Source organism: Mus caroli, chromosome 18 (genome assembly GCF_900094665.2).
Source record: "Mus caroli chromosome 18, CAROLI_EIJ_v1.1, whole genome shotgun sequence".
NCBI classification, from domain to species: Eukaryota; Metazoa; Chordata; class Mammalia; order Rodentia; family Muridae; genus Mus; species Mus caroli.
The window spans coordinates 10,391,159-10,403,679 of NC_034587.1; the positions used below are offsets into that span (position 1 = coordinate 10,391,159).

The window sequence follows — 12,521 nt, forward strand, 5'->3', positions numbered from 1 at the left end:
AAAGAGAGGCCCATTGGACTTGCAAACTTTATATGCCCCAGTACAGGGGAACACCAGGGCCAAAAAGTGGGAGTGGGTGGGTAGGGGAGTGGGGGGGAGGATATGGGGGACTTTTGGGATAGCATTGTAAATGTAAACGAGGAAAATACCTAATAAAAATATTTTTAAAAAAATCTTTAATTTGTGTGTGGGGTGTACACATATGTGTGGGTGCAAGAGCCTGTGCATATTAGTGTGGAGATCAGAGGTCAACATCAAGGATCTCCCTCCATCTTTTACCACCCTATACTTTGAGACAGGGTCTCTCAGTGGAGCTGACTGTTCTGGCTAGGCTCGCTGGTGAGTCAACTCAGGTCCTTTCTAGCTCCATCATCTCCCAGCTAGTGCACCTGGCTTCCAGGGTATCTGAGGATCTTAACTGGTTCTTATGCTTGTTCTGCACGCTCATCATCAAAGCACCTCAGCTCCTGATTTTGTAACATTTAAAATCATAAAACAGCTTAGGAACAATCTAGAAATTTGAATTTGGACCATCTTGTAATAGAGATTCTAGATTGCAAAGAAAATCTCTTACAAGCAACACCTGCCAATAAAAAAGCTGATGGCCAATGAGCTAAGGCAAAAAATGGGTGGGACAGAGGCAGGAAGAAAGAGGATTCTGGGAAACAGTGAGAGTATAAAAAGGAGAACATTGGAAAGACAGACTGAGGACAAGTTTGTAAACCAGTAGGTAGATGAACTAAGGGAGATGAAAAGGAAATGTGAAAAAAGTGGGCCAGGACTGAACTAGAAGACACTGATTGGGTTAAAATACATTATGAGTTGTTCAGGGTATGAACCGAAGCTCATGGCTAACACATTTAAAGATACTAATAAAAAAGTAGAAAGAAAACCAGAAACAGGTCTTAGAAGAAAAATAAAAAGTATAGAATGAGGGAGATTTGAGGAAACACTGAGAGATCCACCTGGGACAATGTGAGGAGACAGCCACATGGTACCTGAGCACAGGTAACCAGCCACAGGGCAGAGTGTAATGGCTGAGATATTTTAGTTATGATCTAGTTAAAGAAGAGCATAGTTATATGGCTAAGGTATTTACAAATATATTCTGAGTCTGAGTCCTGCTAATGTAGCTATTTCTATTGCCTTAAGCCAATGATACTTTGGCTAATGGTATCATTAGTCATATCCTACAATTGCACGCTGTCTTCTGGGTAGTGGGGAAAATCCTTTGCACAACAGGAGATTTTCAAAGCACCCATGTTAAGAAGAATGGATTAAGAAATGCAGACTCAAACTTGACATTGCAGTTTAAGAAATATCATTGTTTAAGGAGATATCAAAATATATCTCCAATGTACTTTCAGGCTGATTTTTAAACCAGTGGAGGGAAGAAGACAGAAAGGGAAGAAGAGAGGTGACAGGAAGGAGAGAGGGGACAAGATTGCCCTGGTCTGGTAAACTGCACAAGCACACAAACACATTCGCCTTGCCATCTCTTTAATGTTCTTACAAGCACACAAACACACATATTTACCATGCTGTCTCTTTAATGTTAATACAAGCTTAAACATTTCTAAAATGAAGTTTTGAGAGAAAAACAAATTTCATAGGTTTCTACGTATGGCTTGTTTCAGGGACTGCTGGATAGGACATGACACCTGAGCCAGGAACCACTATCCAAACTGTGTTCTTCCAGCTGTCTCCACCAGTCTAAAAGCACTTCATTTATTTAAATGGAAGGATAGTGCAGATTTACTCGGGCAGGGAAGACAGAAGAACAGCTTCAAAGCTTGGGAGTCTGCCTGTTACACAGATGCCACCTTGGGTGAGGATGGGCTCTGTGCTGCCTGCTCCCTTCTCCCCTCCTGGCTGCCTGATGGCTATCTGTGGGGAGATGCCGGGAGCCCTCTGAGAGTTTGAGTGCAAAGACAAGATAAGAAACTTACAGGAACCACACCTGCAAGGGACAAGGTTCTCCCTGGGGTTTTCATTTGGATGGATCCCCAGATAGGAGCAGGTAGGGAAGTAGAGGTGATAAAGCCAACAGGAATAATATTCCACAGAGCCCTCCTCTGTGAAGGAGGAATGACAGTTGATAAAACTACAATTACATTGTTAATGAATGTACTTCTCCTACATATTGTGCCAAAGGAAACATGGAGATGCAGGACTCTGGAACTGAGGGGGGAATAAACATTCGTTTTGGAACCCAGAAAGTAAAGGCTCTGAGATGGTGTCTTTAAGCAGATAAATATGGGGCGCATTGAAAAACTCCTGTTGTGCAAAGGATTTTTCCTCACTACCCAGAAGACAAAGAAAAACAGTGAATGTTGTTAACATGTATTAAAGACACCCTACCTAATTTGTTACCTCTATCTATCTATCTATCTATCTATCTATCTATCTATCTATCTATCTATAGATATATGTGTGTATGTATGTATATATATATATATATATATATATATATATATAGAGAGAGAGAGAGAGAGAGAGAGAGTCCAAGCCAACACGTTGGCTCACACTACTGTACTCATGTGTCATTATCTCTTTGCCATACGCACAAGTCATAGCTGGGGATTTCAATGTGTGTGAAACTACGGTGAGGTTCCAGATCTCAGTAGGCTAGGCGTGAGAGCCAGTCTCTTCAGTCATAGAGAAGACAGTGTCCTAGGGAGACTGGAATTAGTCCTATTTTGCACCATTCAAGCCAAAATGCTACTTATCAGGAACCAAGTAATTGCTAGTTAATGGCTATAGGGAGAAAAACATTGCATTTCAAACTACACATCTCTTGGCGCATGTGACAAAAGTAGATAAGGCTGTGGCAAGCTTGACTATAAAGTGGGGATCGTGTTTAAAGGGGGGAAATAGCAAGCTTGAGAAAGGCGAGTTACCTCATCGGACTGGGAGGGACTGATTCTGGGCATGGGTGACACTTGGGGCGTTTTCAACTGTGTGCTGTTGGCGTCTGGCACGAGCTCCCGGTGCACCGTCTGGATGTGGTTTTGCAGTTCGCTTTCAGACTCAAACTTGACATTGCAGCTTGAACAGCGCGTCTTCAGTCCCCCTGCCTTGCCTTTTCCTTCCATGGCGCTCAGACTCTCATTCTGGCCCAAGCCTGGTCTGCTGGCACCAGGAGGGAGACTGAGGCCTGGGCTACTGCTCTTACTGAGATTCACACAGCCGGCACACAGACCATATGGCAGGCCGTTAATGTCAAGTTTCACCAGATCTTGCTTGGAACGGAACTCTTTGAGGCAAGATGCACACTTATACAGTTTCTGAACATGCTGGCCACGCCCGGTGGTCTGCACGGAGGACCCATTCCCCGTCTTCTGCATGTGGAAGGTCCCGTGGATTTTGAGTTCTAAGGTGGAGGTCACAGTCTGCATACACACCACACAACGAAACCCAGTCAGGGAATTCCTCAGGTCAGGGTGCATCTGGCAGTGCTCCAAAAACTCCTCTTCGCTCTGCAGGGGCATCTTACAAATACGACAGTTTCCAGTATCCAGGCTCTTGCTGTGTGTGACTTTGTGTTCCGTGAGAGTTAACAGGGAAGGGAAGCGCTCTCCACAGATAGGGCACATGTAGTGTTTGACGGGGCCTAAGTGGGTCTGCATGTGTTCACGGAGCCCATTTTCAGAGAAGAAGGTTCTCGAGCAAACGTTACACTTGTAATTCCCTTTAATGAGCTCCGCCTTCTTCTTCACAATGGCACTTTCTCCGGGCCTGATGTTGTGGTCCCGGAGCTGGTGGTTCTGCAGCAACGTCTCCATGGTGTAGGCCGCCCCACAGATGTCGCAGCCATACATGGGTTCAGAGCTGTCCACGTCCTCCTCACTCCCATCGTGGCTGTTATGGGACTCCTGGCTGTTGGTGAGCAAGGTCTGCAGCTCAGCCTCCTCCTTCTGCACTTGCTCCGAGGCCCCGTTGGTGCCACAGTTGGGGGTCTTGGTTTCAAACACACAGTGTTTCTCCCGCAGGTGCTTCTCCAGCAGGATGACGGCATGGAAGGCCTTGCTGCAGAACCTGCAGTTGTACTTCTTGCTGTGGGTGGTGATGTGGCACTGCAGCTCCACCTCAGTGCCAAACGACTCGCCGCAGAAGATGCACTTGTGCACCTTGCCTTGGTTCTCCAAGTGGTTGTGCTTCACGTGCAGCTGCAGGTCGGTCTCATTGCGGAAGTCCCAGTTGCAGGACGTGCAGCGGTACACCTTCTTCTCGTTACTGTGCTTCACGGCCAAGTGCAGCTGGATAGAGACCTTGGAGTCAAACACTTCCTGGCAGAGTGTGCAGCGGAAGAAGACGAAGGTGTGCATGTCCAGCAGGTGCTTCTGGAGGTCATCCACGGAGGTGAACTGCTTGTCACAGCTCTCACAGATGTAGTAGGTTGAGGTGATCATAAAGTGGATGGTCACGTGCTTTAGCAAGGACTCTTGGTTGGGGAATTCTTTGTTACACTGAGGGCAGGTCAGTTTTGGCAGCACGGTGTCCAAGTGGGTTTTGAGGTGAGTCTGAAAGCTGTCTAGGGACGTGTACTTAGCACCACACTGATTACAGATATACTCTCCAGAGGCACGGGCAGGGCCGCCTCCCACAGTCTGCATCATCTTAAGAGATGTCTGTTCTATAGCCACAGGGGACAAAGGGCTTAAGGCCCGGGATTTCTTCCCATTGTGAATATAATTCAGGGCCAAGGGAATGTTTTTATGATTCTCTTTAATATGCTTATTCAGTTTAAGAACACTGTTGAATATTGGCGAATTTGTACAATAGGAACAGGAGTAGACTTCAACTACCGGTTCTTTTGGAGTCCCAAGCACAGGAGACCCAAACCGGGAGCCACTGAGGTCACAATGGACCTGTCTTATATGCTCTTCAAGTGAAGAGTCAGTGAGAAACCCCATGTAACAATGGGGACAAAAGAACGCATTGCTGTCCTTGGCCGCGGGATTGGCAAACCCGTGAGAACATCGGATGTGCTCCTGAAGGGTGTTGAGGTCATTGACAACTTCAGAACAGAAGTTGCACTGGTAAACAATGGCAGGCATGGCCGAAACAATCAGGCCGGGGTCCTGAGCTTCGTGCACTTGTTTAAGATGTTCATTTAGGTTATAGAGTGAGGGCAAGACCTCCAAGCAATACTGACAGATATGAGCCTGCTCAGGCTTATCTAAATGCATAGTTTTCAAGTGAATCTGCAGAACCGCGAGACTCGAAAATAACTGCTTGTTGCAGTAAATACAGCTGTAGGTGACTTTCGCCTGCTTACTAGAGGGGCCAGTCATATCGGAGGTCTGCTGAGCAGCTCGCTTCCTCCCGCGGCTCTTTGGAATCGGCGGTGCAGCCTCTACCATGGTTGAGCTGTCCACTGAGAGGTTGGAGTCTGGAGTCGTGCTGGACACTGAGGTGTAACCCACAGTGACCAGGGAAGGGCTGTTGCTGTGATTGCAGGACTCTGGCTGCTGGTGACTGTCCATGTGGCTGTACAGCTCCTCGACCGTGAGGAAGCTCTCTGAGCAGATGCTGCAAGAGTTCTTCTTCTCACCCCCGTGCACCTGCTCTATGTGGTTCATGAGGGAGGTCTCCTCCACAAACAGCTCGTGGCAGTACATGCACTGGAGGGCTGCTCGGTCCTCATTAGGGGAGCACTCGGGGTGGCATTCTGCAATGTGCTTCTGGAGGTCTTCCGGGAAGTCGAAGCCTTCCTCACACTGGCTGCACTTCTGAGTGTCCTTCATCTTCCAGTCCTCCATCCTGGAGCCAGACTGGGAGCCGTCCTTGTTCCGCTCATGAACCTGCATATGTCCGTGCAAGGAGCTAGAGGACAGGAACCCTCTGCGGCAGACGGCACATTTATATGGCTTGTTGGAGGTGTGAGTCTTTAAGTGGATCTTGAGATGATCGCTCCGGGAGAAGGCTGCGTCGCACTCGCTACAGTGATACTTCTTGTCCCCAGTGTGGAGCTTTATGTGGCGGTCACGGCTCCGCTTGTGTTTGAACAGCCGACTGCAGTAGGTGCACTTGAAGGGCAGCTTGTCACTGTGGCTCTGTTCATGGTGCTTTAGGTAGCTGAGGCGGCTAAAGGACTTATCACAGAACTGGCACGGGTAAGGCAGTCCAGGGCCACCTTCTTCCTCTCCAAAATCACAGCCTTCTCCATGGCTGGGGGAAGTCTGGTCCTTACTGGAAGGTGAGGAGGCTGGCCAAGAGCAGCTGGGGTCGTCCTCAACGTCAACGCCATCTGCAATGAGGAGCAATAGGAACATATCATTACACATGCTGAGAACTCAGACCGCGTCACCATGGACGCACACTTGAGCCATCTTGAGCCTCTGGGGAGAGGGGAAGGAGTGAGCATCACAGATCTGAGCCCCAAGCTTTTACTCTTCATTTGCTTTTTGCTGGTTTGTAAAATACAAAAAGATATTAAAGAGTTCTATGTCTAAATTACCCTGTTATTACATTTTATCATTTTTCCTTAGAAGTGAGGCATATATTACACATTGACAATTTTATTAAAATACAGATTTTAATATATTTAATGTTTCTTTTGTATTCATTCTACAATGATTTGCATATTCTGTGAGCATGTGAAGGAGCAAATGAAAAGAGGAAATATTACAGGAGTGATTTAAAATTAATGCAGTCAACCCAGATGTCTAATATTTAATAAAAACCTCCCTCTGCATTTTGCTTGTTTTTCTATAAAAAGGCAATTCTGCAGACCAAAAGTCTTCTTTGGGGTTCTTATTGATACAGACCTTATTGCTTTCAGCAAAAAAATATTAAAAAATAAGCACATAAAAGGAGACAGAAAACACAATAATAATTATGTCTTGTGTAATGAAAGACAACCAGGTTTTCCTCAATAACTGAAAGATTCAGAAACCATAGGCCAAAAAATGGATTATTAAATGTTAGAAGGCACTGCGAGATATTACATACAGCTAGGATCATCCAGGATCAAGAAAAAAAATTGTGAGTTTCAGGAGAACCAGATCGTAATCTTGCACTCGGTTGGAAAAGTTCAAGAGGTGGCCCACCATCTCTTCCTTCTGTGAAAAGCATCAGTGGCCCGGACTTCCTTAGCTAAACAGGGCCCGAGCTTTGAGGTGAGCAGAGACAAAGCGACTTGTGAAAAACTGGAAACAGGAAAAGTGATAAATGATTATGGTAAATGCAGAGAGATTTATGTACAACAAAGAGCAGACAAACAGGCTGCCAGCCAGATAGGGCTTAGCATGTGATGCGTGAAGGAACGCTGCCTTACGTTTACATTCAGTGGGGGTTTGTTTTCCTTACATAGTGTACGCCCCCTCTTTCTCCTGTTGCTTCCCTAATACCCAAATAAAAAAGTAGGACTGTCTCAAAACATGTTGTAAAATCTCTTTTACGTTTTATGATTTCTCTCTCAGAGCCAGAAGTTTCAAAATTGTTCAAAATCCAAAAGATAATAGTTTTCAAAGATAGAGATAATTAAAGACAATGCAGGTTAGCTGGGAGAGCAGATGATAGCATTTGGTTACAAGTACAGGTTTGAGTGAAATATTCTAAAAGTTTTGGATGAGAAAAGAATCCAGAAAGTTCAGAGCTTCGTTCAGGACTAAGGCTCACACATATGCACCATGGTGGACACAAAGCAGAAACAGGCTGGCTTTATGAAACGAATTCCATGTCTGCTTTCTTTAAGGTAACAAGATTTTACTAGATTGTCAGCCTCTTCCTTATCCACAGGAAACAGATGAGGATCGTTCCTTTCCTGCATGGAGAAACCGATGACAAGGCCATCTCACTATCGAGGCCAGATGGCAGCCCTCTCACCCTGAGAAAACAACCAAACACCATTCCTGGATCCCTGCCCACCCCAACAAAGCAAGCTGAAAACCTCCTGATTCTGTCTCCTTGCTTACAGGACTCCACAGTCCCTCATGTGTGCAGCCTCAAGCAGGCTTGAATGTTAGCAGGTAAGAGTCATACGGACACATGAAACACATATGCAGATAAGCTCAACCCGTGACACAGTATACTAAAGCAAAACCTAACCAAAAACAAGCAAACAAAACAGTCAAGATAACAACAGCAAAAACAACGCAACAATGATCGAGTTTTCCCTTTAAAAGATATGTACACTTGGTATCTGAAATAACCTAAGATTCCTATAGATCCTTCCAATTCCAATCATTAATAAATGTACTCAGCGTTTGAGGTTGCAAATCCTGCCATATTTCACACTTGCCTTTTACTTCTGAATCTTGCGGTTTTATTTTAAAATATCTTCAAGCACATCTTCTCATTTGCACATTCAGAGAAAACACTGAATGAGCGAGCATCCACCATGCTTCCAGATAGGTAAGAGATGAACCGTGAGCCCGAGATCCTAGCAAGACTATTTATCATTAAATCCTACACTGTGTCTGGGTGTGATGCATCATCATTGTAGGTGTATGAATAACTGTGGAACAATGTAAAAAATAAAGTGTACAACTCCTGCCACCAGGTTTGTATAAGGAATTATGAAGCAATGAGCCATTATTATAAAAGAAAAAGGAAGGTCTAATCATTACACCATGTTTAAATCAGGTTCTTGTCTGGGTCCATACTGTGCTTCATCTCCTATGTACGTGTTCTCTCAAGCTTGAGATTTCATTGAGATTTTGAGGGAGATAAACTTAGGATCGAGGGTTGTTTTGTTTTGTTTTGTTTTGTTTTCTGGGATTCAGAGTACTACTGGAAAGCTTTTCCACTGTTCCACCCCAGCCTTATCCCTGTAGCCTAAGAACATAAGAATCACCTACAAAACTCACACATCTCAGGACAGGGGGACAGTGGACTGAGTAGGGGAACACCTACATCCAAGAGTGCTATTCAGTAGGGAGGCAGGGAGGGAGGGACAGAGAGAATATGAATAAATGAATGAATAAATGGGTAAATGAATGAATGAATGAATGAATGAAAATGAAGGCCTTTTCTTCAAAAGGTTGATTTCTGCTTTGGAATCAAGATGGTAAGAGGTTCACTGGCCAGTGCCATAAATGTGCAGGCACAGGAAGAAACTAGAAACGAAACTGCCCAGGGCTTGGTCCATGTGTTAATGGTGTCCTGTTCACTCAAGCCTCCCCTGGTGGACAGTCTGCCAATCCACCTCTGAGGTCTACCGATTCTTCCAGAACTGCCTATCCTTGTTAATCTAAGCACTGCAAAGGAGTGCTTCAATTGTCAGTAAAAATCTAAAGAAGTGCAATTGCATTTTCTAGTTCATGGGAAAGCCATGTTGGATTCTTTCAACTCCAGGTTCAGAATCAACTGGAACTTTCTCCCTTTGTCGCTTACTGTCTGTCTGTATTCTGGCAACTCGTGTGGTGCATTACAATATGAGGTCCTTCTGCATGTCCATTTTAGATCCTGGAAACAGTCACTTAACTCCTTAACTCACGGACTGCCAAGGCAAGATCTTACAATTGGGGGGAAAGTTTGCTGGGAGCCCACTCTGTGGCCTAAACGGCTATTTAAAGATGGAAAAGCGTGGGCCTAGTTAGTGCAGATGTTTTTCTACAGTGACTGCACTTGCTAAGTTTCACCATTTCCATAAAGCACATTAAAACAAGTGTGTGAACACTTGGAGATGAAAGTCTCCAGCACTCCCGAGACTTTCCGTGGAAAGTAGAGCCGCCTGACTTCTCTCCAAGCAGACAGGAATGCCCATGATTCAGCAGCCTGAGTAAATAAAAGAGGTCCTTATTTCCTAATTTTGCTGGCTGGCCACACTGCAGTGGCCTCTGAGCAGCTGCCAAAGGGGATGTAGAAGTGGAGCTACACCCAGCCGCTGAAGGCCTGTCTTTGTTAGCCAGCCAGGCTTTCCCGACCATCTTCTGGCATTGATATGGCCATATCCTGCAAGGAAGACCTCCATCTCGGACTCAATGAGTCTCCAGCCCGCCTGAGAGGACAGAATGCCCGATCCTGCCTGGTCTGTGTGGAGGAGGACAGCTGGAAACTCAGTTAGCAGCAGAACAACACCTGCTCGGTCATATTATGGGCAAAAGTGCTTACCACACCAACAGAACAGTGAAGTCAACTCAAACTTCCACCTCAGCTAACAGGCTCCGGAGCACAAAGTGTGGTTGTGATGTGGGCCTCGCACACCACCCTGGAAGCAGCAAGCAAACATGGAGGGGACTTCTATTCCAGCTATTGCATATGGAGCCACAGGAATGCTTGACAGGGCCACCCTGTCATCCAAAGGAGCAAGATAGTCTAAGTTTATAGCCTGCCTTTGTGGAAGAGAAGCACTGAAGGTACCAGACACTGTTAGCTGTCCAAGCTAAATAAATACAGCCAAAAGAAAAAATACTGTGCCAAAAAAGCAAGGGTGAGGATGTGCTCAGGAGAGTGTGAGTGTGGCCCAATCAGGTCTTGGTGTAAGACCCTTGGCTTCTGAGGCCAAGGTCAGGGTTACCTCTAATAATATAGGCAATATGAAATTATTAAGAAGAAACAAAAGTTATAAGACAGACTGAATCACTCTTAATGTCCAAAAAAAAAAAAATTAGAGAGCTAGAGAGATGGCTCAGTGAGTAAAACATCTACTGTCCAAGCCTGAGGATCTGAATTCAGTCCCCAGTACCACACCTCAGGCAGGCATGTATGTGGGTGATAGATAGATGATAGATAGATAGATAGATAGATAGATAGATAGATAGATAGATAGAGGCAATGTTGGATATGGTTCTAGGCTTATGTGCACATGTAATCTCAGAGGTTGGAACAGAAGGACTCCCAAGCTTGATGGACAGCCAGATGAACCAAATCCATGTAGTCAGATTCAGGGAAAGATTGGTGTTTTTGTTGTTTTGTTGTGTTTTCCATAAAAAGAGGTGGTCAGCAACTGAAGAAGAGTCAAAGGCAACCTCAGGCGTCTACATTCGTGCACGCTCATAACACATACCCACTCCCTGCCTCCCCCACACATACCCACACATCCCACCCCACCCCACCCAACGATAAAGAAATTACAGGCATTTAAGAAATCATAGCAGTTAGAGCAAGCATCTACCTTGTGTGACATCTAGCTCTTTCCAAGGCCAGGTTAGTGAGAGCTTCCCTGTCTCTCTAGTAGAAGAGCTCCTTCAGAATCACCAGAGTACCCTGAGAACATCTCACCACAGGCTCAGTATCACACACGTGCAAATGCCACACAGCCAGGGTTCCTGAGCACAGACCGGCTGTAGGCCACTGGTTCCTTCTGAAGTGTCTGGAAGTGAAGGATACTCATAGGCCCGTGTCTATGTGCCAGGTGCCAGGAGTCAGAAGAAGGGAGAATCAGGAGTCGGGAGTTTTATTTTGAGCTCCATAACTGACTTGGAGAGTGACCTGGCCAGGTCATTTAATCTGCCCCTACCTAAGTATTTCACCTGCAATATGAAGATAATAATTCTCACTACTTACCCTCCAGAGTATTACAAAGATTAGTGACTGTTTGCAAAACTAATCTACTAGAAAAAAAGCTCCTCACATAAACAGGGAGACTGAGAAGGGTGGCATTTGCTCCTTTTCCCTTGCAAATGTCCACATATTTACTATAAACACATTTTCCTATTTTCTTTTCTTTAATAGAACCCCTGGAATATGAGTTCTAAAGAGTGGCCCAGTGGAAATCTATAGTGCCTGAAGCACTCGCAGTAGTGTACACAGGCAGCAAGACAGCAAAACAGGCATAGCTGGCAACAGCTAAAAAGTCAATGGACCATAAATTCATGCTATATTCCAAGCACTAAATTATCATACACAGGATATAATCTTGGGTCTTTAAAGATAGGTAACCTTGGAACAAGTACGTTACTATGTAATTCTGAAGCTAAGTATATAATTTTGAAATTACCTTCCTTCCCTTTAAAACATGAGCAATACAGCCACGGCATTATTTCACACCATAATAAGTTAATTTAGTAGATTATTTTTGCATGTGTTGAGCAATTGTTTAAAACAGAAGACCAAAGTGGATTTCCAGGTTTGTCGTGGTTCTTCATTTGATTCTTGATGCCTGCCCACAGTCTACTACAGTGGGCTTTAACTTCTTTATTGAATTGCGTTCACAGGCCTTCCCTCCACCCCCATTCATTAGCTACCAGAACTACCTTAACACAAGCAGGGAATCCTGAGGGAAACACACCCGGTGCAAACAAATGCCTGCGCAACACTAACAAAGAACATTGATTTGAAATGTGTGCTTAGCAGACAGGCGACAAGGGTGCTTGTGTTTCTTCCAGTGCCATCATGGTAACAACTTTTACATCATTATTAAAGCCACCTAAACAAATCACGCAATGCATTTTTACAGCAATGATTTAAATTCCTAAAGGATGAGGTCATGTTAAATAAATTATTTTGCATTCTTGAACAACTGCTTCCTTTCATTCTCGATTGGAATGTCCATGGCTGTGGAAAACTGCAGCTTTAATAAAATTTGTGTGTGTGTGTGTGCTTGCTTTGTCTCATTTTGAAATCAACAG

General features: G+C 44.8%; 1 protein-coding gene across 3 annotated transcripts in view; it reads right to left on the reverse strand.

Moving 5' to 3' along the window:
• Znf521 (zinc finger protein 521) overlaps positions 1 to 12,521 on the reverse strand; it is a 284,260-nt gene that overhangs the window by 152,833 nt on the left and 118,906 nt on the right. For all 3 annotated transcript variants that reach the window (XM_029471828.1, XM_021150478.2, XM_021150480.2), the window contains one exon: positions 2,901 to 6,253. In XM_029471828.1, coding sequence (XP_029327688.1) covers positions 2,901 to 6,253 — 3,353 coding nt within the window. The remainder of the gene's footprint in view (positions 1 to 2,900; positions 6,254 to 12,521) is intronic.